The sequence below is a fragment of the Panthera onca genome, chromosome C1 (assembly GCF_046562875.1).
Source record: "Panthera onca isolate mPanOnc1 chromosome C1, mPanOnc1 haplotype 2, whole genome shotgun sequence".
In the NCBI taxonomy this organism is placed as follows: domain Eukaryota; kingdom Metazoa; phylum Chordata; class Mammalia; order Carnivora; family Felidae; genus Panthera; species Panthera onca.
This window is the reverse complement of record NC_138346.1, coordinates 101,478,779-101,502,729: the sequence shown is the minus strand read 5'-3', so window position 1 is coordinate 101,502,729 and position 23,951 is coordinate 101,478,779. Positions and strand designations below refer to the sequence as shown.

Sequence of the window (23,951 nt, the reverse complement as noted above, 5' to 3'; positions counted from 1 at the left end):
CCGACTCCAGTGCAGCCGAAAATGTAGATTCATGGAGCAGTTCTGTGTCAGTTGTGTAAGATGAACGGGGCCTATGGTGGGTACCCGCCACCCTGAGGAGACTGGAAGTGAGTCACATCGGTCACTGTGTGTGTCAAACCCCCAAACTGAGAGCACAGTCTAACAAACACTGTGTTCTAATTTGTATGTATATTTAGAAGTCTTATAAAGTGTGAAAGAATAACATCATGTGAACCCAGGCCTGTCCTGTAAACCTGGGATGTCTGGGGGTCCTGTGATAAGCCCTCACTCCTGGTGGTCACTAGAGGGGTGGTGCGGGCACAAGTCCATTCGCCAGCTTGTCTGCATTTTGTAAATGTTCGTATCGCCTTTAAAGGAGGAGATGACGCGGCTGCAGCAGGAAATCGAAAACCTGAAAGCCGAGAGAGTGCCAGCTGGAGATGAAAAGGTAAATACAGGCTCGGAGGGAGTCCTCAAGACTGTTAGGTGCTGTTGTGACTTATCAGCGGGAGGATTTCTGGAGGACTGACTGGCAAAGAGTCTGATGCTAATAAGGACTGACCAGTTTCCCTCAACCTGGTCCTCTGAACACATGCTTCTCCACTGTTTTCATCACAGAATTTTCTTAGATTTCCATCCCTCTCCTTAGATTTCCATCCCTCTCATTTACCCTCTGGAGGCTTCCCCCTCCACTTAGGGAAGGGGTGTTTCTAGGAACCTTCTTCAAAGAGCAACCTGTTCTCTAAATTTTGTACCAATTTACTCACTTCATCCTCTGCTGCTGCCTGGGGACATGCCCTGCCCCTAAAAGGCAGCAGTAAGCAAGGAACAAGGCATAGTGTTAGAGCTCCAGCATGACTGGAGCATTGCTGGATGTCACCAGCTGGCTCTCAGGACACAGGACTTGCTCTTCTTGAAACTCATTGATGTTTCCGCAGTTGACGTTTTAATTCTGGATTCTGTGATGTTTGTTTGGATGTGGCTGGCTCTCAGGACACAGGACTTGCTCTTCTGGGGAGCCAGTGGGAATTTCCGCTGAAAGTTAAGTTAGGGGCAGCTGGGTGGCTCAGTTGGTTAAGCGTCTGGCTCTTAATGTTGGCTCAGGTCAAGATCTCACAGTTTGTGAGTTCGAGCCCCACATCGGGCTCTGCGTTGTCAGCGTGGAGCCTGCTTGGGATTCTGTCTTCCTCTCTCTCTGCCTCTCCCCTGCTCGCTCTCAGTCTCTCTCAAAAATAAAGAAAATAAATAAATAAACTTAAAAAATAATTTTTTTTATTTTTTTATTATTTTTTTTAATAATAATTTTTTTTTAAGTGAAAACACAGGCCAGAAAAAAAGTTTGTGTCTCTCACCAAGTAAGACTAGGGATTACTGGTTTTGTTTTTCCTTGTCACACTTCATTCTAAGCTCTTCCCCTGAGGCCCCAAGTGCTTACGATGCAAGACGCAGGAGCTGGTTGTCTCAGAGCCCATTGACTGCACCCTCTCCCTTTAGATCCAGTTCAGGCAGCTCAAAGCTCAAGGAGGGGAAGAGGCTGGTTCAAGCCACCCAGCACCAGTCCACGTACCCTAGCTCAGGGACCGTGCTCCTGGCTGTGCAGGATTTGTGTCTTGGAGGTGTCTCCATGCTGGCAGGATGGGACTGGCACAGGAGAGTAGCAGAATCTGGCCGTGCAGTGCAGCAGTGTTCTGGAACCTTCATCAGACAGCCAGCCTCTCTGGTTTTTCTAAAACTTTGAGGCTCAAATCGTCAGCTCAGCCACTGAGTTTGCATAAATCAGACTTTCAAGATCATATTTCTCTTCTTAGCAATCACATCTTGTTGGAGGAATTATTACATTCAAAGACAGTTGCAGTTTGTTTGTTGTGACACACATGTAAAAACAAATTAAAATCTGGGGCCCGTAGACATGGCCCATGAACTGTCCCCCACCCCTTCCTACATCCAGACCCTCAGCTTCTGTCCCATACCCCTTACTCAGGAAGGATGTTCATTACTTTTCATCATTTCAGACCCTGTCTTCTGGAGATCCACATGGTGCCCTAACCCCTGTGATGACTCATAATGTAAGTACGTACCCAATCTCAGGACTGCCATTGCCCTCCCCAGGAGTGGCCACCAGCGTTGTACCTTCCCCTGACAGTTTTCACACCTGCTTTAATTTTCACTATGACCACGTCTTGGTGTGTGGGCTCTCAGGGGCATTGCCCCATTTTACACACCTGGCCCCTCAGATGGAAGCAGGGTCTAACCAGTGATCGCCCTGAAGGCCGCCATTCTGGAGGGTTTTCTCCCAGACTTTGTTCAGGCGTTCTGTGTTTGCTCTGGTATCCCAGCTGAGAAGGCGAGAGGCCTGCCCTGGCCACACCTGCTGGTCCCAACCCACAGGCTCGGAGGGGTGGGGGTGATGCAGAGCGAGGAAACTGTCCCTATGGTACTACATTCCAAGGTCAGCACACCGTAAGGGACCAAACAGGAAATAGCCTCAGCTTTGTGTGCCAACTCCGCTACCCGAAGGCAGGGTCCGTATGTAAATGAAAGGACATGGCTTTGTTCCTATAAAACTTTATTTACAAAAATAGGCAGAGAGGTGAATTTGGCCCACAGGTTGTTAAACCAGTTTCTTGTAATTCAGTGCTGCCCAAAAGAACGTTGTGCAGTGATGACAGTGTTCTGTGTCCACACTGTTCACTCTGATAGCCACTAGCTCCTTGTGTGGCCCCTGAGCACTGGAAGCGTGGCTATCGTAATTGAGAAACTGAATTTTTTTTAAATTTCAGTTAAAGTAAATTTAAACAGCCCCATGTAGCTAGTGGCTCTCATGTTGGATAGTGTAGCTCTAAGTAGAAACGTAGAAAACAAATCCAGCGTCACTGTAAACGCAGATACCTAGAACAAGAGATTCTTTAATAATGACTTCCTTATCATTGTAGATTTTGGTGGCAGGCATAAATTGGGGGATACTCCACTTAAGAACACTAGATTTCACCTAGACCCCAGAAGAAGGAAGAATTGTAATAAAGTGATGTGAAAGAGCCTCAAGGGTCTTACATAACACAGAGACCCAGACCCTAAACTCAGCCATTGGAGAAAAGAAATTTGGGGCCTCAGAATGGAAAGATGTGACAAAAATATTCAATTTCTGGGGTATCTGGGTGGTTTAGTTGGACGTCTGACTCTTAATTTTGGCTCAGGTCATGATCCTGACCTGACTCATGGGATCGAGCCCAGCATCAAGCTCTGCACTGAGTGTGGATCTGCTGAAGATTCTCTGTCTCTCTCTCTCACTCTCTCTCTCTCTCTCCCTCTCCCTCTCTCTCTCTCTCTCTCCCCCTCTGCCCCTTCCCCTACTCACGCTGTCTCTAAAAAAAAAAAAAAAGTCTCACTTTCAAAAGACTTCATTGAAGAATGAAAGTTTCCTGCTCTTAGATGGTTGTGTCCTTTTCCAATTTTTAGGAAGACCTAGACAAACGGTATAATATGGAGAAAGAGAAACTTTACAAGATTCGTTTACTACAGGTAAGTGAAAGCACGAACAAAAAGATAGATAAATATACCTAACTAGGTATGAATGTCCTGTAGCAGAACTAGGAATTGTCAGTATCTAAAAACGAGGTTGGTGCTGAGGCTGCCTTCTGGAGGGTAACTACGTGGTTTAAGATAACAATAACACCTCACTTCGGTATGTTACTTTCCTTCATGTTGATTGATCCTGACCCGGGGTGGAGACTAGGTTTTAGCCCCATTATCTGTATGAAGAAGCTGACTCAGATCCGTTCCATGCTTGTCCAGAGTCAAGCAGCTGGTGAGTGCCAGAGCCAGCATTCAAGTTCTAGTGCTCTCGTACAGTGCCCATTTTGGCTGTCTTGTTTGATAACCTTGGAGGTTTGTAAGAAAGCCATTAAATATGGGGGAAGTAGGTTTTAGAGTTGGTCCCAAAGATAAATGGACATAATGTCAAAATTGCGTGGTAAAATCCCTTACATTGCCAGGATCTGACTCACAGAAGCTCAGAAGCCAAGACCTAACTTGTGTTGTACTTTGGCTTGGGCCTACTTCCTGTTCCTGGGAAGAGAAAGCCAGGCTCTGATGGGAATGGCCAAAGGGCTGCCGGGGCTGGTGAGCCCTCATTTCTCCTGTCTCTGGCTGTTGCTTCTTTTGCTGAGCTATTTGGTGAAATTCGGATATGTCAAATTCATCCTTAATACAAGGACACTGCTAATCTTTAAAGAAACAGAATTAAATAAAATCAGGAAAACACAGCTGCATACTTGAAAATTTGTGACTGTGTGCTTACAGTATATTCAGGGTTGCCTTAGGTCCCAGGAATAGTAAATGGGATGGCCAGTCTTCTGGGAGCTGGCTGGCTATTTGAGAACCAAGATATGTGCATATACATCAAAGTACGAGGGTGTTTATATGCAAACTGCCTATTGTGGGCAGCTGCAAACTGCCTATTGTGGGCAGCTTCAAACTAGCTAAAGGGAAGCTACCATAAAACCATAGTCCTGCTGAGGGGCTGAGCCAGAGCAGGGGCCATGGGGATGGGCAGAAATGACCTGGCACAGGAGAGACTGAGGAGCTGTATCTGATAGGACCTAGCATCAATTGGGTCAGAGAAACAGAGGAGTCATGGATGGTACTTGAATTTCTGACTCAGGCTGTAGGGTAGATACTTGTGTTATTCACTGAGTGAAAGCATTAACAAAAGGAATAGGCTTCAGGGCGTGTGTGTATAGGAGTGTTAACGAGCTTTAAAAGTTGGGGCACTCGGCTAAGTAGAAATGTCCAAGAAATGATTGGATGTCAGGTCTGATGCTCAGAATAGTCTGGGCTGGAGATTTGGATGTTGGCACTGTGTAGGTGATAACCAAAGCTGTGGAAATGGGGCAAACCCTGTGTGGGGACAGGCAGAGGGAAAGAAGGAACCCAGGAGGGAAGGAAGCCAGATGGGTAAGTGCAGGGGCTTGCAGAAGCTGAGCAGGGGGCTCGGCAGAGAGAATAGTGAATTTTGCTAGAAATCAAGAAAGCTGGAAGCTGATGGTTGTCCATGAGCTGTCTCCCAGAGGAGGCCTGTGGTGACCTTGGTGAGAGCAGTACAGTGGGAGTCTGGAGAAGCCAGCTGCCATGAGGATGACCACAGGGCATGGGGGCAGCAAGAGGCACTGAGAGGCTAGGGAAGGTGGGCTATTGTTGCAGAAGGAGGCTGAGGGCTGAAAGGTGATCAGAGCTTAGGGAAGGGCTTTTGAGGGATGAGGGACTGTAGCCTGTCTAAATGCTGGTGAGAAGGAGCCAGTAGAAAGGGAAAGGTTAAAGATGTATTAAAACAGTGAATAATTGTATCTTAAGATTCCTGGGGGGGAGAAGAGGGGAAGGGGGCGGGGACATAAGAGTCAGAGCCTGAGCACCCAGAGGGCAGGGTAGTCTTGGCCAATAGAAGCACATTTTTGCCTCTGACCAGAGCCTCAGAGACCCGACGTTGGGTGTGGTCTCCAGAGGGGCTGGTGAGCTTCTCTCCCAGAGGTTTGTATTCCCCCAGTTCTTCAAGACACACACGTGCTGTCGTGAGCAGGGCGGGCCAGAGAGAGATGGGGTGGCACAGGAGAAGGGCAGTGCCAAGAGCCTGTTAGTCCTGGACCATGAGTGGGAGTGGGGAGCAGTGTGGGAACCCAGCCACTTCCCACTGGTACTGCCTGCCAGGCCTCGGGAGCCTAAACCCTCCCTGAGCCACACAGCACCGCTGTGCCTCCCCAGGTACAGTCAGTGGCCAGTTTGGCTAACGTACCCCAAATCCATGGTAGGTAGAAAATTCTAGAAAGGTATTGGAGGAGCTTATCAACAGGCTGAGGAATTTGGAATCCATATGGAGGCAGTTCCTCATCACCTGGGAGGCCTTCCTTTCCGTACCTGTTCCGCACCTGGTGGTGGTGGAATCCACTACTCTAGAGACTTTTGGGACCTGGAGGGACGGCTGAGGGCTCTCCACAAAAGCCTTAACTACTCAGGATTTTCCTTGCCGACCCATTAACATCGTGCCTTCTCTGGTTCTAGTTCATAGCTACGCACACCTCCGTGTGTTGCAAAGTAGAGGAGAGTCCGTCAGAATCTGAGATGGGGGCCTCAGGCCACAGCAGATTTTCGGGTGTGTGGCTGTGCTCAGAAGGAGATGGGGGCAGAGAGCATGTAAGACCTTTTACCAAATAGTACTGTCTCCTCCTCCCTTTTGCCTTTAGGCTCGAAGAAATCGAGAAATAGCGATTTTGCATCGCAAGATTGATGAAGTTCCCAGCCGAGCCGAGCTAATACAGTATCAGAAGAGATTTATTGAACTCTACCGCCAGAGTAGGTGCAAACAATCCTGGTGGTGGGAGGGTCAGGAGGCGAGGGTCCTGTCCTGCGGGAGCATGGTGCAGTGTGCATCACAGTGCAGTCTGTGAAAGCCACCACCAGAAGGGGCTCCGTGTTGTCACCAGGCCCACTGGGCGCTCATTCCACAAAGCTCACTGCTGAGTGACCCTTAACCCCGGGAGCAGCACTGGGGGGCTCTGCTGCCCTCTCTGTGGACAGATTGAGCTAATTGAGCTCTTAGCATGATGTTTCAAACCCGCCCTCCTCCTGGTCAGCCATCTGGCTCCACTGAGCCCCCCATCCGCTTTCCAGCTTCACACGGGACAGTCAGCACCCCGCAATATAGCATCTCTGGATGAATCCTCACTCATTGTTCTTCTCTACAAACTTTCTTGCCTATGTGGTCCTTGATTTTGACAGCATTGTGTTCATCCAGTAATCTAAGACTGGGTGTCCCTCAGCCTGAACCAGTGAGCACAGCTCGTCAGGTCCAGGGTGGCCCTCAAATTGTCATTGCCTCTCTCCCACTGCGATAGCCATTTTGACTTGTGTCGTAGCTCAGCTGAACGACCACTAGCTGGTCTGTATACCCTTCCTTGAGTTCCTCACCCACCCGTCTGTCATGTCACTTCTTTCTCTGCTGACCAGTCTTCAGGAACTCCCCGGGCCAGCTGAGGACAGCATCTCTCCATATTATCTCCAGATCCTTCTCAGTCTAAGTTGCTGCCTGGAGAACCCCTTTTCCTTCTCTAGGTTCACATTCTGGCTTCCCCTGCCCACACACTACCCCTCAACACACCATGCACTTTGACATACATCTTGGGCCTTGACTCCTCTTGTTACCTGTGCCTGGGACTCCTTCTCAGCTCTGTCAGACCCAACTCAGATCTAGTCTGTAAATGGGTCCTGGGCCATCACCCCTTCTTCTAGGTCCCCAGTCATGCATATGTCCTGGATACTTGCAGCTCAACAGATACAGAACCGAATTCAGCCTCCCTACCCCATTTCCCCTCCTGCTCACTGGGATCACTGTCTAGCCAGCCTGTACCCCCAGCCCCTTAGTCTCTGACTCCGCTGCCCTTCTGGTTCTACTTCCAAGAAACGGTCAAGTCTGTTTCTTCTGAGCCACTGCCATAGCCATCTTCTCAGCACTGCCCAGAGTCTGCACTCTTGTGTGACAGGTATTAAACGGAAGTTGGACCATTTTACACTCTCACTTTAAAGGCTCTAATATCCAACAGCTCCCCGTAACTTGTCAGATGATCTTCAGAATCCTAAATGCACTGGTCAGAGTCTTGCATCAGGTGGGCCAGCTGCCAGCCAGCTTCCCCTGCAGCCCCTCAGTGTCTCACCCCTCTCGCGAGGGTGTCTGCGTTTTGGCCTCTGAGCTGGTCCCCAAGTCCACAACGCCACTGTCCTGCAGCTCCCACTTGGCTGGCACCATTTCTTCTTCCAAAACCTACCTCAGACTTCACCTTGGGGTCCTGGCCTTTCAGACATCCGTGCTGGTCCCAGCCAAAGCAGTGTCTTTGCTTGAGTGAGGGTTACACTTTTTTTCACGCCTGCCCCCATCCTGATGTTTTCTGTGGTCCTCAACCATGCTTCAGCTGGTCAGAGGCAGACAGCAACACTCATAGTTAAATCTTTCCCCTTTAATTCTCTATCTCTGCCTACTTTCCAGCTTTCAACAATAATAATATTCAATAATACCTTGCATCAGTGTATTTCAGAGTAAATTTGACACTTGTTAAAGCCCTTTTGATAGGACATTTTTACACCAAAAACATTTCCAAGCAGTTGCATCAAAATATCTGTATCATTTCCATCATTAGTATTTATCGTTGTCAAATATCCGCAGCCTCAACCCAGTCTCTGATCTGAATAGAGGAATAGACATTTCTATGTTGGAAACATTTTTAACTACTGCCTCAAAATACTTGTATCAGATTATTAACTTCTGTTTCCAGTTATGTATGGCAATATCACATCCCTGAGCAGCAAAGCTAAAAGTTGATTGATTGATTGATTGATTGATGGCAGCGATTTTCAACTTTGACTATCCATTCTAATCACCCGGCCCCGCCTCCAGAAAAATCTCACTTAATTGGTCAGGAGATTTTATTTATTTATTTATTTATTTATTAACGTTTATTTATTTTTGAGACAGGGAGAGATAGAGCATGAATGGGGGAGGGCCAGAGAGAGAGGGAGACACAGAATCTGAAACAGGCTCCAGGCTCTGAGCTGTCAGCACAGAGCCCGACGCAGGGCTCAAACTCACAGACTGTGAGATCATGACCTGAGCCGAAGGTGTACGCTTAACCCACTGAGCCACCCAGGCGCCCCTGGTCAGGAGATTTTAAAAGCTCCCCAGGCTATTCTGTGTTTCAGCCAGGCTTAAAATCCCCTGTTCTAAAGCTCTTAGCAGGAATACTACTTTATACTGAGTAGTTCATATAATGATTTTTATACAAATTAGACATTTCTATGTTGGAAACATTTTTAACTACTGCCTCAAAATACTTGTATCAGATTATTAACTTCTGTTTCCAGTTATGTATGGCAATATCGCCAGCCCCCACCCATCTTTGGGCTGCACAGCTTGGGGGAGAGACAGCTATCACTGGGTAATAAAGTTAAAAGTTGGCTGAGTGGCTTAAAGAATCTGGTTTCAGTGTTAGTGGCAGTTGCCCAAGGAAACCACAAGTGCCCACCAGCCTGCTCTGCCTCTCTCTCCCCTCCCCCAGTCATGCTGCTCCAGAGGGAACCTGTGTTTGGGGAGCGACTGGGAAACCAGACCCCGCTGTCATCTGGCCAGTTACCTGATCAGAATCTTAGACATCAGAATCTTTGGCTACAGCTAAATTGCAGGGCTTAGTTTAGGCCCAAAGGCTGACTGTGAATCCAGGTCTTGGGATTTTGTCTCCTGCTAGAGACAAAACTCAGAGCAATGAGGAAGGCATTTAGGCTCAGAGTCACATGGGGGGACCGCCCAAGCACCCAGCCACCGAACAGGAGGAGGAACTGGGGCAGGAACCGTCCCCACCCCCTCCACCCCACTAGCCTCCCCAGTGACCTCGTCCTCTAGTGAATATGGCCCACTCCTAGTCCTGGAATTTGGTGCTTGCCTCCTAAGTCATTCTATCAGGAAGAGTAAAGATGGAGAGGTGGGCAGAGATGCAGAGGAATTTTGTAGGAAAGAATGTTGGGAGCCTGGTAAATAAGACCTCCCCACCCCTTAGTCATGGGCCCACAAATGGGCAGAAAAAGCACTCTTACTGGCACGTACTGTGCCCTAGGTCAGGCACGTCGTTCACCCAGTAGGTATTCTGGAGGACCTGCTGTGGGCCTGCACCGAGCATGGGGCTACAGAAGTGAGTAGGCTGTGGCTCCTGCTCCTGAGGGTGTGGGAAGGGAGGAAGCCACACAAACAGGAAGAGCTGGCGTGCCCTCCCACACCATGCACACCAAGCGTCCTTGCCACCATCCCCCCAGGACCCCTCACCTGAGAAACTACCTACCCCACATGCTGACAGGTTCCTCTGGCCCCTCGTCCCGGCTGGGCCAGTCACAACGGCCAGCTACCATCCGCCTGCAGCGGCTCCGCACGGGCTCGACTCTGGGGCTTCCGCACAGATGCCCCTACAGGCCACAGTCCTGGGGGTGGCCTTCTGGGAGGAGAGGGTGCTCACGGCTGTTCTGATCCGTTTTCTTACATGTGTGCTGATGTCTTTGCATCTACAGTTTCGGCTGTGCACAAAGAAACCAAGCAGTTCTTCACTTTATATAACACCCTGGATGATAAAAAGGTTTATTTGGAAAAAGAGGTAAGAATCTGTATAAAAAGAAAGTAACTTAATCAGATGAGCAAAGACCAGGGCTGTCGACCCCAGGAAGTTTGAAGGATGCAGTCAGTGTGAGCAGAAGGGGCACACACCGCATGCCCAGTGCTGGGTTACAAAGTTAGTAACAGACACCTTGCTGCTCCTGTGGCCTGTGCCAACCTGGGACGGCTCGAGCTGTTTTGTCGTGCCCTGTGAGAAACGGGGTTCACATGGAGGGGGCCTGGGTCAGTGAGACTTTCATTTGAGTTTTAAACGAAGGAAAGGGGGCGCCTGGGTGGCTCAGTCGGTTAAGCGTCGGACTTTGGCTCAGGTCATGATGTCACAGTTTGTGGGTTCGAGCCCTGCATCAGGCTCTGTGCTGACAACCCAGAGCCTGGAGGCTGCTTGGGATTCTGTGTCTCCCTTTCTCCCTTTGCCCCTCCTCCACGTATGCTCTGTGTCTCTCTCTTTCAAAAATAAACATTAAAAACAAATTTTTTTTTCAAAAAAAAAAGAAGGCTAGCTAAAAGAATCAGCTAAATAAAATGGGGATGTTGGGCTTATTACAGTATACACGAGGAATCTAGCTTTTTAATCATCAGGGGCCAACAGGAGTGAAAAGGCTCGCCATGGGCACAGACACCCCCTCCGCATTACTCTGACACTCAGGATTCAGGGCTCCCTCACAGTGGACAAGTGATTAGAGCAGGGTGTGCAGCTATGTTTAAAAAAAAAAAAAAAAGGAACAATGTGGTCTTCGTGGTGGCAGCACAGTGGAGCAGAAAGTACACACGCTTTCCAGTCAAACAGATTTGGGTTTTAGTCTGGCCTTGTTTTCCTCACCCATAAAGAGGGCCATGCTGCCCACTTCATATGATCGTGTTGGAGACAAAACAGGAAATGACTGTGAAGTTCTTACATCTGGTGGGTCCCAGTGCATGTTAGTTCCCACCTACCGCCTCACCTCGAGGTCAACAGAATTTTTTTCTATTTCATTGTCACCTTGCAAGCTGCCCTGCCTCTTTAATAAGAGCCATACTGCAACTGCGTCTTTTTCCTGTCCCCAGATGGAGGCATGTGTAATTAGTGCCACCTTCATTGGCTATTGTCAATCAAACCAGATCAATCTCTCTCTTCCTAGAGGACGCTTCTTGAGGGAGGGGCATTGAGTTCACTTTTCCTCTGTCCGGGGGTCGTACATAGTGATGGGCACATAACAGGCATTTGAGAAATGCTTGACTGTATGAGTGGAGTGCATTTGATGGGTTTTACATCAGACCCGGGAGATAGTTCTGCCACATACCTTGGCCTTGGGGTCTTTCTACCTAGTGCGGGAAAGACTTGCCAATGAACTTAGGGGCAGGCCAGAGCCTTCTTAGAAAGCCCATCACCTTCCTCCAACAGCAGTGTTTAAAGTTGGTCCATTCTTTTTTTTTTTTTTTTCTTTTCATGTTTATTTTTGAGAGAGGGAGCATGAGTGGGGGAGGTGCAGAGAGAGAGGGAGACAGAGGATCTGAAGTAGGTTCCATGCTGACAGTAGCAAGCCTGATACGGGGCTTGAACTCACGAACTGTGAGATCATGACCTGAGCTGAAGTCAGACCCTCACCCAACTGAACCACCCAGGTGCCCCTGGTCCGTTCTTTTAAAAACTAGGAGTATGCGGTGGCTGGAAGCTTTTTAATTCCAAGCCATATTCACATAGAACTTTGCATTTGGTTAAATTGTGCCTTTTATTCCAAATCCATTAAGGCCTGTGCTATGTTAGCTTTCAAACATCCCTGGGGAGTCGCAGGGACAGGAATATCATTTCCGTGTTACTAACTGAAGTCCAAGTACAATAAATCACAAGTTGAGTTAATAACACAGCCAGAAAGAAGATCTAGGGTTCTAGACCCCGAGCTCAGAGCCTTGCCCTGGACTGCAGTATTGGGGCAGAGAGAGGGTCCTGTGCGTGTGGGCTAAGGTGTTCTCCACGGGAAGGGGGCCTTGAATGATGGATTCCCACAGAGATTCTCAGAGCTGCCCAGCACCTGGCCGCATTGGGGAGCAGCAGGATGGGCGTGTCCTCGCTGTGCACCCTGACTGACCCTCCGCTAAGCTGGTAGCCCTGAAAATAAAGTACAGTGTTTGGCAAGAGAGCAAGGACTGTGGCGGTAGCTGCCCGAAGAGCCCTCATGTTAGCTTAGTGTCTTCTCAGCCGGAGTTTAGACCCTTCTGTGGCCCGTCTTCCTGCATTCCTGGAGTCCTGGACTGTCGGAAGGTAGATGCTCTGGGAAAAACTGAGGGGCTTGAGACCGTGTTGCTCTTTTTCTCATGTCCTTTTTTTTTTTTTTTTTTTTAATTTTTTGAGAGAGAGACAAAATGTGAGTGGGGGAGGGGCAGAGAGAGAGGGAGACACAGACTCCGAAGCAGGCTCCAGGCTCCGAGCTGTCAGCACAGAGCCCGACATGGGGCTCGAACCCACGAACTGGGAGATCATGACCTGAGCTGAAGTCAGACGCTTAACCGACTAAGCCACTCAGGCGCCCCTCTCATGTCCTTTTATTTCCGGAAACAAGGTGTGTTCCTCTCAGCAGCAGTGTCCAGAGACAAAACCACGTGTGGTGGTGGGGGCGGTGCAGGGTCTTTCAACCTTTTGCTTACAGTGCCCCCCGCTTTCTTCCTCAGATTAGCCTGCTGAACTCAATTCATGAGAACTTCTCCCAGTAAGTACCGGTCCCCCTCCTTCCCGTCACGACCTTGGTGCCCCCTGCACTTTGTACTCCGCTCACCTTCGATTTCACAGGGGTGTGACTGAGTAAGACCGTGCTAGACATGTGGCTTTTACACTTTCCCCCTCCTGCCAAGTCCAGGCGTGTCTCAGTTCACGCGGTCTCTGCGTTCTTGAAGAACTACGGTGATGTTAGAGTGAGTTTGAAAGACACCAAGGAATATCTTGGTTTGGAAAAAGTTAACTTGCAAGTAACTTGACCGCCTCACTACCGTAATCTCTTTGTATGTCACTTTTGTCTTGTTAAGATTAGATCGATACCATTTGTTCTGGGGCACGTAGAGATGCTTTAAGATTTAGATAATGAACTAATCTGATTTTTTAAAAAGATTTTTAAAACCTTATGATAGATTTTGTTTTTAAGTCAATGTGCATCTTCTAAACTACTTTATTCAGATAAGAATTTTTTTTCTCCAAAAACTGTGTGGCAAGGCCTCCCTGTACCCAAGTCATACCAGCCCTTAAGCATGCCCAATGGTAGCCCCAGTGCTTGCTGTCTGTAAGCACCCTTCCTTTGCTTCCAGCACAAACCTCTCTTATCCCCTGGCAGGTGACCAGTGACTAAGATCTTAATGAATTACCAACTCTAGATATTAAGCTTCATTTCTAATTAAAAACAAATCAAAAAAAAAAAAAAAAAAACCCACAGTTCGGTGGTAAGATTCAGCTTCAATTAGCGAGTTATAACCCTGTGGCATTTCTAAAAATGGCGCCTTCATCATCATTTCCTGATAATTGGGAGAGGCTGCAGTGTTGAAGCGTGTTTGTGATGAGCTCTGCTCTCTGTCAGCCCATCCTTTGGAAAAATTCTCAATCCTTGTGTCCGTGTGCTCTGACCCTTCTGGTGCCATTCCCAGTGCACAACAGGAAGTGAAGGACACCAGGAAAGCCACTGGTTTAGCTGCTGCTTTTAGAAACAGGACCAGGTTTCCCAACCCCAGTTTTAGGAAGATCTCAGAATATATCTGCCAGTCTGGAGCAGTGCCTGCAAATCCCCAGATTTCTAAGAACAAAATGGAATCCATGTCCTAGGCAGTGCATGTCATTGTCAAAGTAAAAAATGTTTTTGTTGGAAAAAAAAAAAAGTTTTTGTTGATTTTAATGATATATTGTTTTACTTTAAGGAAATACATTATCACTTAAGAAAATTGTAGAGAAAGTGACAAAAAAGATTAATATTCAGTTAAGAGATGAAGCTAATTTTTGTGCCTTCCTCGGAGTTTAGAATCTTTAACTGCTGGGGACCTGGGTGCCTCTTGGGGCATCATCTGGGTATGGGGAGGACTCCCTGACACCGCCCCCTTCCTCAGCATCCTGTGTGCGAGTCGTAACCCCGCTGATTTTTCTTTCAGAGCCATGGCCTCCCCTGCTACCCGGGACCAGTTTTTACGTCAGATGGAACAGATCGTAGAAGGAATTAAGCAAAGTAGAATGAAGGTCAGATGGCTTTTTTCCTATAATACAACCTGAATTTCATACTGGTTTTAGAGAAGGCCCTGGGAAGAGCAGGCCTCTTCTGGTTGACCTGGGGATGTGCTCCCGATCCTGAAGACACATCTTCAGTGTCTACAGAGTGGGTTCCCACCATACCTCTGACCCTGCAGTGGGCAGGGCCAGCTCCAAAGGCAGCTGGTGTTCCAAGGCAGCTCCTAACAGTGGCTCCTGTGGACTGAATACCCACTGTGAGCTAAGCATGGTGCTATTCCTCCTAAAAGCCTTCTTAAGCAAGTAGTGTTACCCCCATTTTATAGATGAGGAAACCCACTTTCACCAGTAGGCGAAGTATTCTCTTACCCAGAATCTCTTCTTCACTGGATCTTTAGCCTGAAATTCTACCATTAGAGATTCATTTCTTAGGATCTTGAGAGTATTTTAGTTTTCAGAAGTCCTCTATAAAAAATGCATATAATTGTCAAACTGAATTCTAAAGTGAGAGGATATTATGCCTCAGAAATCAGAAGAGAGAAGAGGAATTGATAGGTGTTGTGGGAGTTCTAGAGATAGTTACAGAGAATCATTCAGCCTGGGGCCAGTATGGGGTTTTCATCGCTTTGTGGCTGTGCACTTGGGCCATTTTGATAGTAGTAAGGAAGATTTGATGACTGTCTGGAAACCAGATGTAATTCCAGTTTTCTACTGTGATAACCAGATGAATCCTAACTAATAGTTCCAAATCTCTTACTTTTGGTCCACTTAAAAAATGGATCACACCAGAGTGGTCCTCAGGCATGGCAGTAAAACCTTCTGGGGACTTAGGTCATCTCCTCTCATGAGCTAGGGGCAAAGTGGTCCAGTGAGCCATGCCAGAATGTAAACACATGAAGGAAAGGATACCGGTAGGACTTGTCATCATAAGAACTCACAAAAAAGACATTCAAGCTGCCTGTAATCTCATCTCACAAGAGATGAACTAAGGGCAAAATATCTTTATATCCCTTTCCCTAGAGAAAGGATTAATCTCCCCATTAATGACTTCAATAAAATGATGTCAGTGGAGCAAAAAATAAAATTATCACTTAGTGGCAAGACTATTCAGCCACAAAAACGAAAGCAGTCATGAGAATGTACACATACCCAATGCAAGACAGTCCCTTGATGACCTAGGGTGTAACGTAGAAGGAGGACAAAGAATCTAGCTGAGTGCAAGCCTTTCACAACCCAGATCCCAGCGTGGTGGACCTTTCCACCCTTGCCATGCTCCTCCTTGGGGAGCTGCTCTTGTCCGTAGGAAAGAACACTAGGAATTTATTGGGTTTTTTTCCTTTGGCTTCCCCTTCCTGTTTACCAGGAGATAAGTTGTAAAGACAGGACCATGGGCAGAGAGGGCTCTCTTTTTCATGTCTGCATCCCCAGTTGCGAATACAGCACCTGACCGTGGTGGGCTTTTAAGAACTGTTTGTTGAGTGAATGATTTCATTCAGTTGACTCTAAAGGCAGTTCTTAGAGAGGGTTTGGTGCAAGTTTGAATATTGACTGGCACTTCAAATGCAAGAAGTCTGTCTTTGCAGAACAACATTCATTCAGATGCATTTCTTTTGATGTGTTTGAAAAACCATCGCTCTCCCTATCCATGGTGGTACCTGCTCAGAGTGTATGTGGCAGGGGAGTCAGTGTCCTCCCAGAGCACAGACGTCCCCAGGCACAGAACGGGCAGGTGCAGAATATACACAGAGTAGACCATAGACCAGCAGTGCCTACAAATGATAGAGAAGGTGTTTATGGTGCATCGAAGGGTTCCTGAGTAAAGAGATAGTCACATACTGGCAGGCATTTTGACCTGATCCTGAGGAGAAGTCTCTGGATTTCTGGAATACTGAGAGCAAGTGCCCAGCGTTAAGAAGGGGTTCCTGACCTAGAGTGTGAAGGGGGATAGGCAAGGCATGAGAACCATGTGCTTGGGCTAGGGGTGCTAGGACAGTGTGAAAATAAAACTCAGCCCTAAGCCAGCTCCTGATTCTGAGAGCAAAGAGGACCCTTACACTTCTTACCACCAGCACTCTAGGGCATCCAGTGTAAAGACAAAACAGAGTCTTTGCTGAATGGCTATTGTAAACCAAGTGACGTGCCATTCATACAATATTTAGTCCCACATATACCTATATACACAGGTAACAAAACCTGTGATCTAGGTGATATTACCCTTATTTTGCAACTAGGGGACCTATCTTTCAAAAAGGTTAAATAACCTGCCCAGGGAAACACAACAAGTGACAGGGGTAGGATTGCTCATTCCATTTCAGGGTTGCTACACCACCTCCCATGTGGGGTCCTGGATACACTGAAATTAAATTGATTATAGGGCCATGGTTTTTTTTTTTAATGTTTTTATTTATTTTTGAGACAAAGAGAGAGCATGAGCAAGGGAGGGGCAGAGAGAGAGGGAGATGGCAGAATCTGAAGCAGGCTCCAGGCTCTGAGCTGTCAGTACAGAGCCTGATGCGGGGCTTGAACTCATGGGCTGTGAGATCATGACTTGAGCTGAAATTAGACACTCAACCAACTGAGCCACCCAGGCACCCCTGTAGGACCATGTTTATATCACTGGGACATGGTCAGTCATGGCCAGACTTTCTGCTGGAGGACAGAGCAGGCAGGAAAGGCCTGGGGTCGATCTGCCTACTGTGCTAGTTAGGAGGTAGGGACCCAGTGGAAAAAGTGTCTGGCAGCTGTGAGACCTGGGGTCCAGCAGGTAAGAGCAGTGGGAATTGTGGTAGGAACCATTTTCATTTGGGTGGTATCAGGAAGCCTACCAGAAGGGAGCACGGGACACACTGGGGAAGGCGGGTTACCAGACTCCAGACCTGGGCGCAGGTATGCGACAGGTGCCCACGTGCAGACCTATAGAAAGAGGAGAGCAGGGTCTCAGGATTAGGTCACCAGGAGACTTAGGAGCTGTATACATGGTCAGGAGCAGACTGGGCAGATGAATGCCCCTGTGGGGTGGGCCTTCCCCCGAGCAAGGTTGGAAAGGGCTGGGGGGGTGCACCGGGTCACACTTCACCCACGTGATCAGCCCATAGCATGGCACGGGGCTGAGTGCGGAATATGGTGCAGCCAGTTCGACGTTACCCTGTGTCAACTGTGTAATCCCTCCCAACGCGTCACTCAGAAGCTCTGTTCGGGCATCAGAAGACCAGTGAATTCATCCAGCGCGCTCTTGACCACCTGCCACCAGCCAGGCACCAGCTCACCACCATAACTTTCTGCCCAAATGTCACTTCCTCAGAGAGCGCTCCCTGACCATCCAGTCTGAGGATGCCACGCATGCTCCTCTCTGTCTCCCAACCCTGTCATTCTCTTCACAGTACTGATCACGGGTGTGAATTTGCACGCAGAGCTCTGTGTAAGGTGCTTGGTTAGTGTCAGTCCCTCTAGCATGCACCCTCCGTGGGAGCAGTGACATTGCCTCGTCACCACAGCATTTAGTGCCCAGGGTGTCCACACAGTATTTGTTGAATGACAAAGCTGTTAGGTACCTTAGGAAAGTCTCTCTAACCCAAATCCAGCCTTTATTTATGAGGTCACCATCCTGGAAACAACCTTAATTGTGTGTGACTAGAAAGATGGGTGAAGTTAGCAGGGTGATCAGGAATATTGTATAGTTTTAATTGTAGGAATTGTACAATAGTGTGAGAAATACTTGTGCTAAATGAAAAGGGAACTCAGTTATTTAAATAGGAGTTTCTCAGGCTCAACACAATCAATATTTTGGACCAGGAATGACTACTCCTTGTTGTGTACGTTGTAGAATGTTTAGCAGCATCGCTGGCTCCTAGCGGCACCCCCTCCTCACAGGTGTCTGTCCCCAGACATCGCCTCATGCCCTTTGGGGGGCAAAATAGCCCATGGTTGAGAACCACCAACCTGTTTGTTGTGAAACTGTAATCACACATACATACACACACAGGAACAGTTAGTGCCCAATGATAGGAAAATTGCTGATTGCAGTAGACAAGCCTCTATGTAATGTCATGCAAATAATAAATCCCAGAAGTAATGTATAGAAGGTAAATGAAGTCCACAGAAATGTTGGTAATACTCACCTTTTGGATGCTGCCAGCAGCCCTTGGTCACAATAGATCTTTTCATCACCGTTTTCTGAAATGTTTCAACAGATGGAAAAGAAGAAGCAAGAGAACAAAATGAGAAGAGACCAGTTGAATGACCAGTACTTGGAACTGTTAGAAAAACAAAGGCTGTACTTCAAGACTGTGAAAGAGTTCAAGGAGGTAAGAGGAGGGTTGGGGAGGGCATGTAAGGCTATGGGGGGGGAGGGGGGAGGGGGAAGGGGGCACTGGGAATGGATTCTCTGGTTTTCCACTGGTCCGTAATAGCAGCTTGGCGGTGTGATCCCAACAGTAACGCACGACATCTAAGTGGTTCAGGACTGTGTAGTTCGGGGGCCCATCTTGAGTCTCGAATTGAATGTTTCAGAGACAATGATGTCTTTATTTTCATTCCTCTGACATTTAATGAGCATATCAAACTCACAAGGAAAAGCACTATCGGCCTGCATCCAGAGTCACTGGGAAACAGCAGTTGTTCTAAATTCAGGTCTGGAATAAGATGGGGAGAGACCTTGAGAAGCCTGTGGAAAGAATGAATTTTGAGCGTGGCGGGTTTGGATTCAAGCTCTACCTTTACCACTTACCAACTGTGCATTTGGCCAGTGACTTAATCCCTCCAAACCCATTTCCTCGTTGCTGGGTTCTGTTGGGTCAGGCGAGGGATGAAAGCATCTAGCACTCTGTCTGGCTCCTGTCACACCCAACACTCAACTGAATTTTGTTGGTCTCTGTCATTTCTGCCTGCATTTGGGCAGGGTTTCTCTTCATGGGTCCAGACAGAAAAGTGTTTTCCCTTTGCTTAAAAGATTTTCCAGAAAAGAGACTTCATTTTGTCACTTTCTAGGGTATCAGCCACTTCATTTTCAGGAATTCCTCCCCCCTTTCTAGCCCAAATCCATGTGGTTTCAGTGAGTTTGGAAATGGCTGAATATAGAGAAGCCAGAGGTGTAGTTGTATCCTGGTGTTTGGTCTACAGAATAAAAAATATAATCTATTCATACCAATAATTTTGTTCTATATATTTTTAGACTTTTCTCTCTTCCTTCCTTTCTATCCTTTTTCCTTTTCTACTTCTCTCTCCTTTTTTTTTTTTTTAATGTTCATTTATTTATTTTAAGAGAGAGAGAGAGAGAGAGTACATGTGAGTAAGCAGGGGAGGAGCAGAGAGAGAGAGAGGGAGAGAGAGAATCCCAATGCAGGACTCGATCCCAGAACCATGAGATCGTGACCTGAGCCTAAATCAAGAGTTGGACGCTTAATTGACTGAGCCACCCAGGCAACCCTCCTTCCTTTTTTTTTTTTTTTTTTTTTTTAATTTAACTTTTGGGAGCCACAACCCATAGACATTTTGAAATCTTTATACTTTCCATAAATGTTCTTCCAGCTCCTACCAGGCCCCTGGGGGTATATCAAGACCCAGTCCCTATGTCAAGGAGCTTATTTTGTGGTTGGGGGGGACAGATAACAAGCTAGGAAACAGAAACCCTAGTAAACAAGTATTAACATATAAGAAGTAATTTCACTTTTTGCCAGGGGGTTGGGGGTACTAATGGAGATGGTGTGGTTAGGGAAGATCTCTCTCAGATGAAGACTTGGCCATGGGCAGAGCAGGAGTGAGACCTAAGGCCAGGCAGCATGGGAGAGTGACCGGGTGGTGAGGTGCTCTTGGTAGGAGCCCCTTGTGGTTAGCAGGGGTTGGAAGGGCTAGTGAGCTAGCGGGCAAGGATCAAATAGGACCTAGAAGAGCTCTTTTTTGCCCTTGAATGCAAATAACTCACAAAGAGAAAAGGCCCAGTGGAGAGGAATTACATTTCAAATATTGTTTGGACATGTCAGCACTGCCCTTTTGACAGCAGAAACAAAAAGCAGGTAAGTTGGGGAGGATGTGTATAAGCTGTCAAAATCAAAGCAAATAAAAGCGAAATGGAAAAGCTCAGGGCTAAAGGCTTAGGGTGACCTCCAAAGGAAACAGTTCCTTTAGATACATTAAGCATCAAGATTTCTGTCCCGGCCTCCTCAGGCACAGACACTCACATGTTAGAGGGCAAGGGAGGGTCTCTCCAAGCCAGCTGAGACTCCTAGACCATGCCCTTGCCCATGCCTATTTTCTTCGGTCCAAAGCAAGTTGGAGAGATAAAGGGGAAGGAGAATATAATATGTCCTTCAGACAGCCACATATATTTCATTTAAAGGACTTACCTTTTGGGGAAAAAAACGCATACTTTCTTGTTTTTCGACATTAAAACTGATAGTATGTACTCCTTTTTTTTTTTTTTTTTAATGTTTTACTTGGCAAAACTTTAAAATTAGTCATCGCATGTCAGTGTCCCCACATCTCGAACCTTTTCCATAAGCTCCTCTGAGGTAACCTGGCCCCTCTTGGGGCCCCCACAGGTTGAGGGGGAAGCGACAGTGGAGGCCAACTTCCCTCCAGTTCCCACCCCATCCCTTCAGCCAGGCTGATTCTGCTATGTTACATATTGCGGTACCGGTCAGATCTCATTGGCAATAGATGCACAGTTTGGGAAGGCAGACTTTCATCCCAGGGCAGAGTCTGGGATGACGAACCCTCTCTGTTCTGTCCTCTTTCTTTGTCTCTCCCCAACCTGCCTGCATCTACTCCTGGGTTCTAGATTCCCACCGTATCCTGGTCTCTGGCACTCATCACTTCGTGCAGAGCACAGTTATCATCGTCCAGAGCATGGCCCTTGGCCACATTACTACTTCTGCTTCATTGGATTTGGTTTCCTCCACATTCATCGAGCTCAGTGGTGCCCCTCGTCCTGACTCCCAGCCTCCTCTGGTATCGAGACCCCTGACCGTGTCCAAACTCCCACGGGCTTGCTCGCCCCAGCAGGGTTTGTTAACAGCAAGGCTGCCAGGAAACAGCACATACTCTGAAATCAGTTTAATGGCCAAATTGCATTAATTAACTACGTCCCTGAAGCACAGCCTCTCCTAAGGTCACCGATCCAAGATTTCAATTCTAGCCCAGCGCTGAGGAATGCAAACCATACATTTTCGCGAAGCTGGCTTTGAGTGCATAATTTCGAGGGGGCTAAAGTGCCATGTCTAGCACATAGTGGGCCCCATACGGTCTTCAGTAGGAAAGAAACAGAATCAAGGGAGGTATTTTCCCTTTTCTTCTAGAAAGAAATGCCTAAGGGACCCTTTCTGTATTTGCTTTGAACAGACAGATGGTGTCATTCTGTGGTTTCCCAAAAGGCCTCCAGTAGCTTGCATGAAACTTAATCAGGGCTCACACATACCAGGTACAGCCAGAGAGTTCAGGCACCGTCTGAGCGTTGTGTGGTCCCCAGAATTATCCCTGCTGGGGACCCTGCCACAGGAGCACTTGGATGCTTCTGAATTGTTTTTGCCTCATTTGAAAGTTGAAGTGGGTGACAACTGAATGTATTTAGTCATTGTTTTGTTGTTTTATCTTTTTGTTATGGAAATTTTCAAAAAATATACAGAAGTAAAGAGAGTAGTTTAATAATAAATAGTATGACTACCTGCCTGTTCTTGTTCCATCCCCCCGCCCCGTACCCCCCCCCCCACACACACACACTCACTCTGTCTTTGGCTGGAGGTTTCCTCCCCAAGCAAGTCTCAGTAACCCATTTTAAAAAGGAAAACTTCATTCTCTAGTCCAACAAATGTTACTCAACTTCTTTCTCTTCCCATCCCCCGGGACAAAGTAACTGCCTCCCCCTCCAGAAACATGTGCTCAAAAAGTGTTAGAGTACTCTGCTTCTGACAGAATAATTCAGCCTTACCCCAGGCCCAGAGCCCAGCTATTCCCCAGCTCTGAGGAGAAAAATAAGTACCTACAGGGGAACTGGCACTTAGTAAAAAAAGGGCCACTGCAGACATGAGCCACAACACTGCCAAAAAGAACAAAGGGCCTCTGGAGAGCTGAGAGCACATAGCCAGGCCCAGAAAGATGGAAACATTGACTCTTGGGTTCTTGGATGCAGGGGGTTGAAGGGTGAAAGAATTTCTTCCCCACAGGAGAATCCCCAGGAAGCATGGCTACTGGAGGCCTGGCCTCACTCTCAGGCCTCAGGCCTCAGCCCTCCAGCTTGTGTGTCCAGGCCCTTCCCACTACCATGTGCACCTCTCAGTTTAAACAGGGCTCCTGGTGACATGGCCAGAGGAAGGAGGGGACACTGTTTGCCAGCAGATGGAGGTATCAAGGATATCCTGAGCTGTCAAGTCCAGAGGGAACAAGAGGGAAGGAGGATGCCTAGTGAGAAGCTTTGGAACGTGTTTAAGGAAGGGGGGATACAAAGCGATGCAGAGGTGACCTTGCGCCACTGGACATCAGATTCCACACACACAGGATGGCACCGGTGACCTCCCTCGGTCATCTCCCTCAGGACGTGCAGTAATGGATTTCAGACAGCTCAGTGTTAAAAGGGGAGCTGTCCCTCGATGCATTTCTCTCACCCTGTGTTCTGTGAGTTTCTTTCTTAAAGCTAAGGATATTCTTGACCTTCACTGTTGTCAGAGTAAGAACTTTGCTGTGTGTTCTGCTTGCTGTGTGAGCTGGGTCACTCCTTCGGCGGCTGGCTCCAAGGACCTTGCCCCTTTCTTATCGTAGTGGTCCAAGATTAGAACATAAAAGTGTCTGCTTTCTGCTGCTGTCCCCTTGAGCATTTCAGTGACTTCACGAAGTCTTGCGATGACTGTGCCTAATCCTCATCCAGTTCTCAGTCTGACAGCCCAGAAGCCAATTGTCATTATAGTTGTTTTGGCACTGAATCAGGTGCACGTCTCCAGGAAGTTCCGTCGTGCTGGTGGCAGCGTGCAAGGGGGCCGGTTTAGTCAGTCAGTAGCTGTCTCTCCTGGGACTGGGGGAAAGGTAGTAAGACCGTCAGGTTCACGTGGGAGTTCATGTGGTCACCACCTCTCTGCATGCCGTCTCTCTGTTCCTTTCCAGGAGGGCCGCAAGAATGAGGTGCTGCTGTCCAAGGTGAAAGCCAAGGCCTCCTGAAAACTCCCAGACGTCATCGTATGTCATTGTTTTTTGTTTTTTGGTTTTTTTTTAATGCCATATATCGACTACAGGCTGGTGAAGTGGTTCCAAACACTACAGTAGAGAGATGCACCTCAACACTCTGGGTACTTCCTTCCTCCCATTTGCTTCCGTTTCATCTCTCTGATGCCGATGGAATCAGACAGTGTGCACCTGACGGCTTGGATAATGCCCGTCGTCCTATGAAGAAATGTGGGCCGTATTTGTTCTGTGTCGGTTCAACTTTTGTTTCTCCAGTAACATTGCACATATGAAGGTACCTGTATCTGTATGGACTCTCTGAATAAAAAGGAATTCGTTTGTTCAGCAAATGTTAATTGAGCAAGCAGTGAGAAGTAAACCCTGAGGGAAACAGACGTGTAAAACACAGGCCCTGCAGCTCGGGCGCCAGCAAGGAGC

General features: G+C 47.7%; 1 protein-coding gene across 2 annotated transcripts in view; it reads left to right on the top strand.

Annotated features, from left to right (window-relative positions):
- Positions 1-23,629, top strand: part of CCDC93 (CCC complex scaffolding subunit CCDC93) — a 92,357-nt gene extending 68,728 nt beyond the window's left edge. For both annotated transcript variants that reach the window (XM_060625760.3, XM_060625758.2), the window contains 9 exons: positions 377-448; positions 2,013-2,066; positions 3,457-3,519; positions 6,234-6,342; positions 10,093-10,175; positions 12,842-12,879; positions 14,297-14,381; positions 18,560-18,673; positions 23,457-23,629. In XM_060625760.3, the coding sequence (XP_060481743.1) occupies positions 377-448; positions 2,013-2,066; positions 3,457-3,519; positions 6,234-6,342; positions 10,093-10,175; positions 12,842-12,879; positions 14,297-14,381; positions 18,560-18,673; positions 23,457-23,510 (672 nt within the window). In that variant the 3' untranslated portion in view covers positions 23,511-23,629. The remainder of the gene's footprint in view (positions 1-376; positions 449-2,012; positions 2,067-3,456; positions 3,520-6,233; positions 6,343-10,092; positions 10,176-12,841; positions 12,880-14,296; positions 14,382-18,559; positions 18,674-23,456) is intronic.
- Positions 23,630-23,951: the final 322 nt, after the last annotated feature.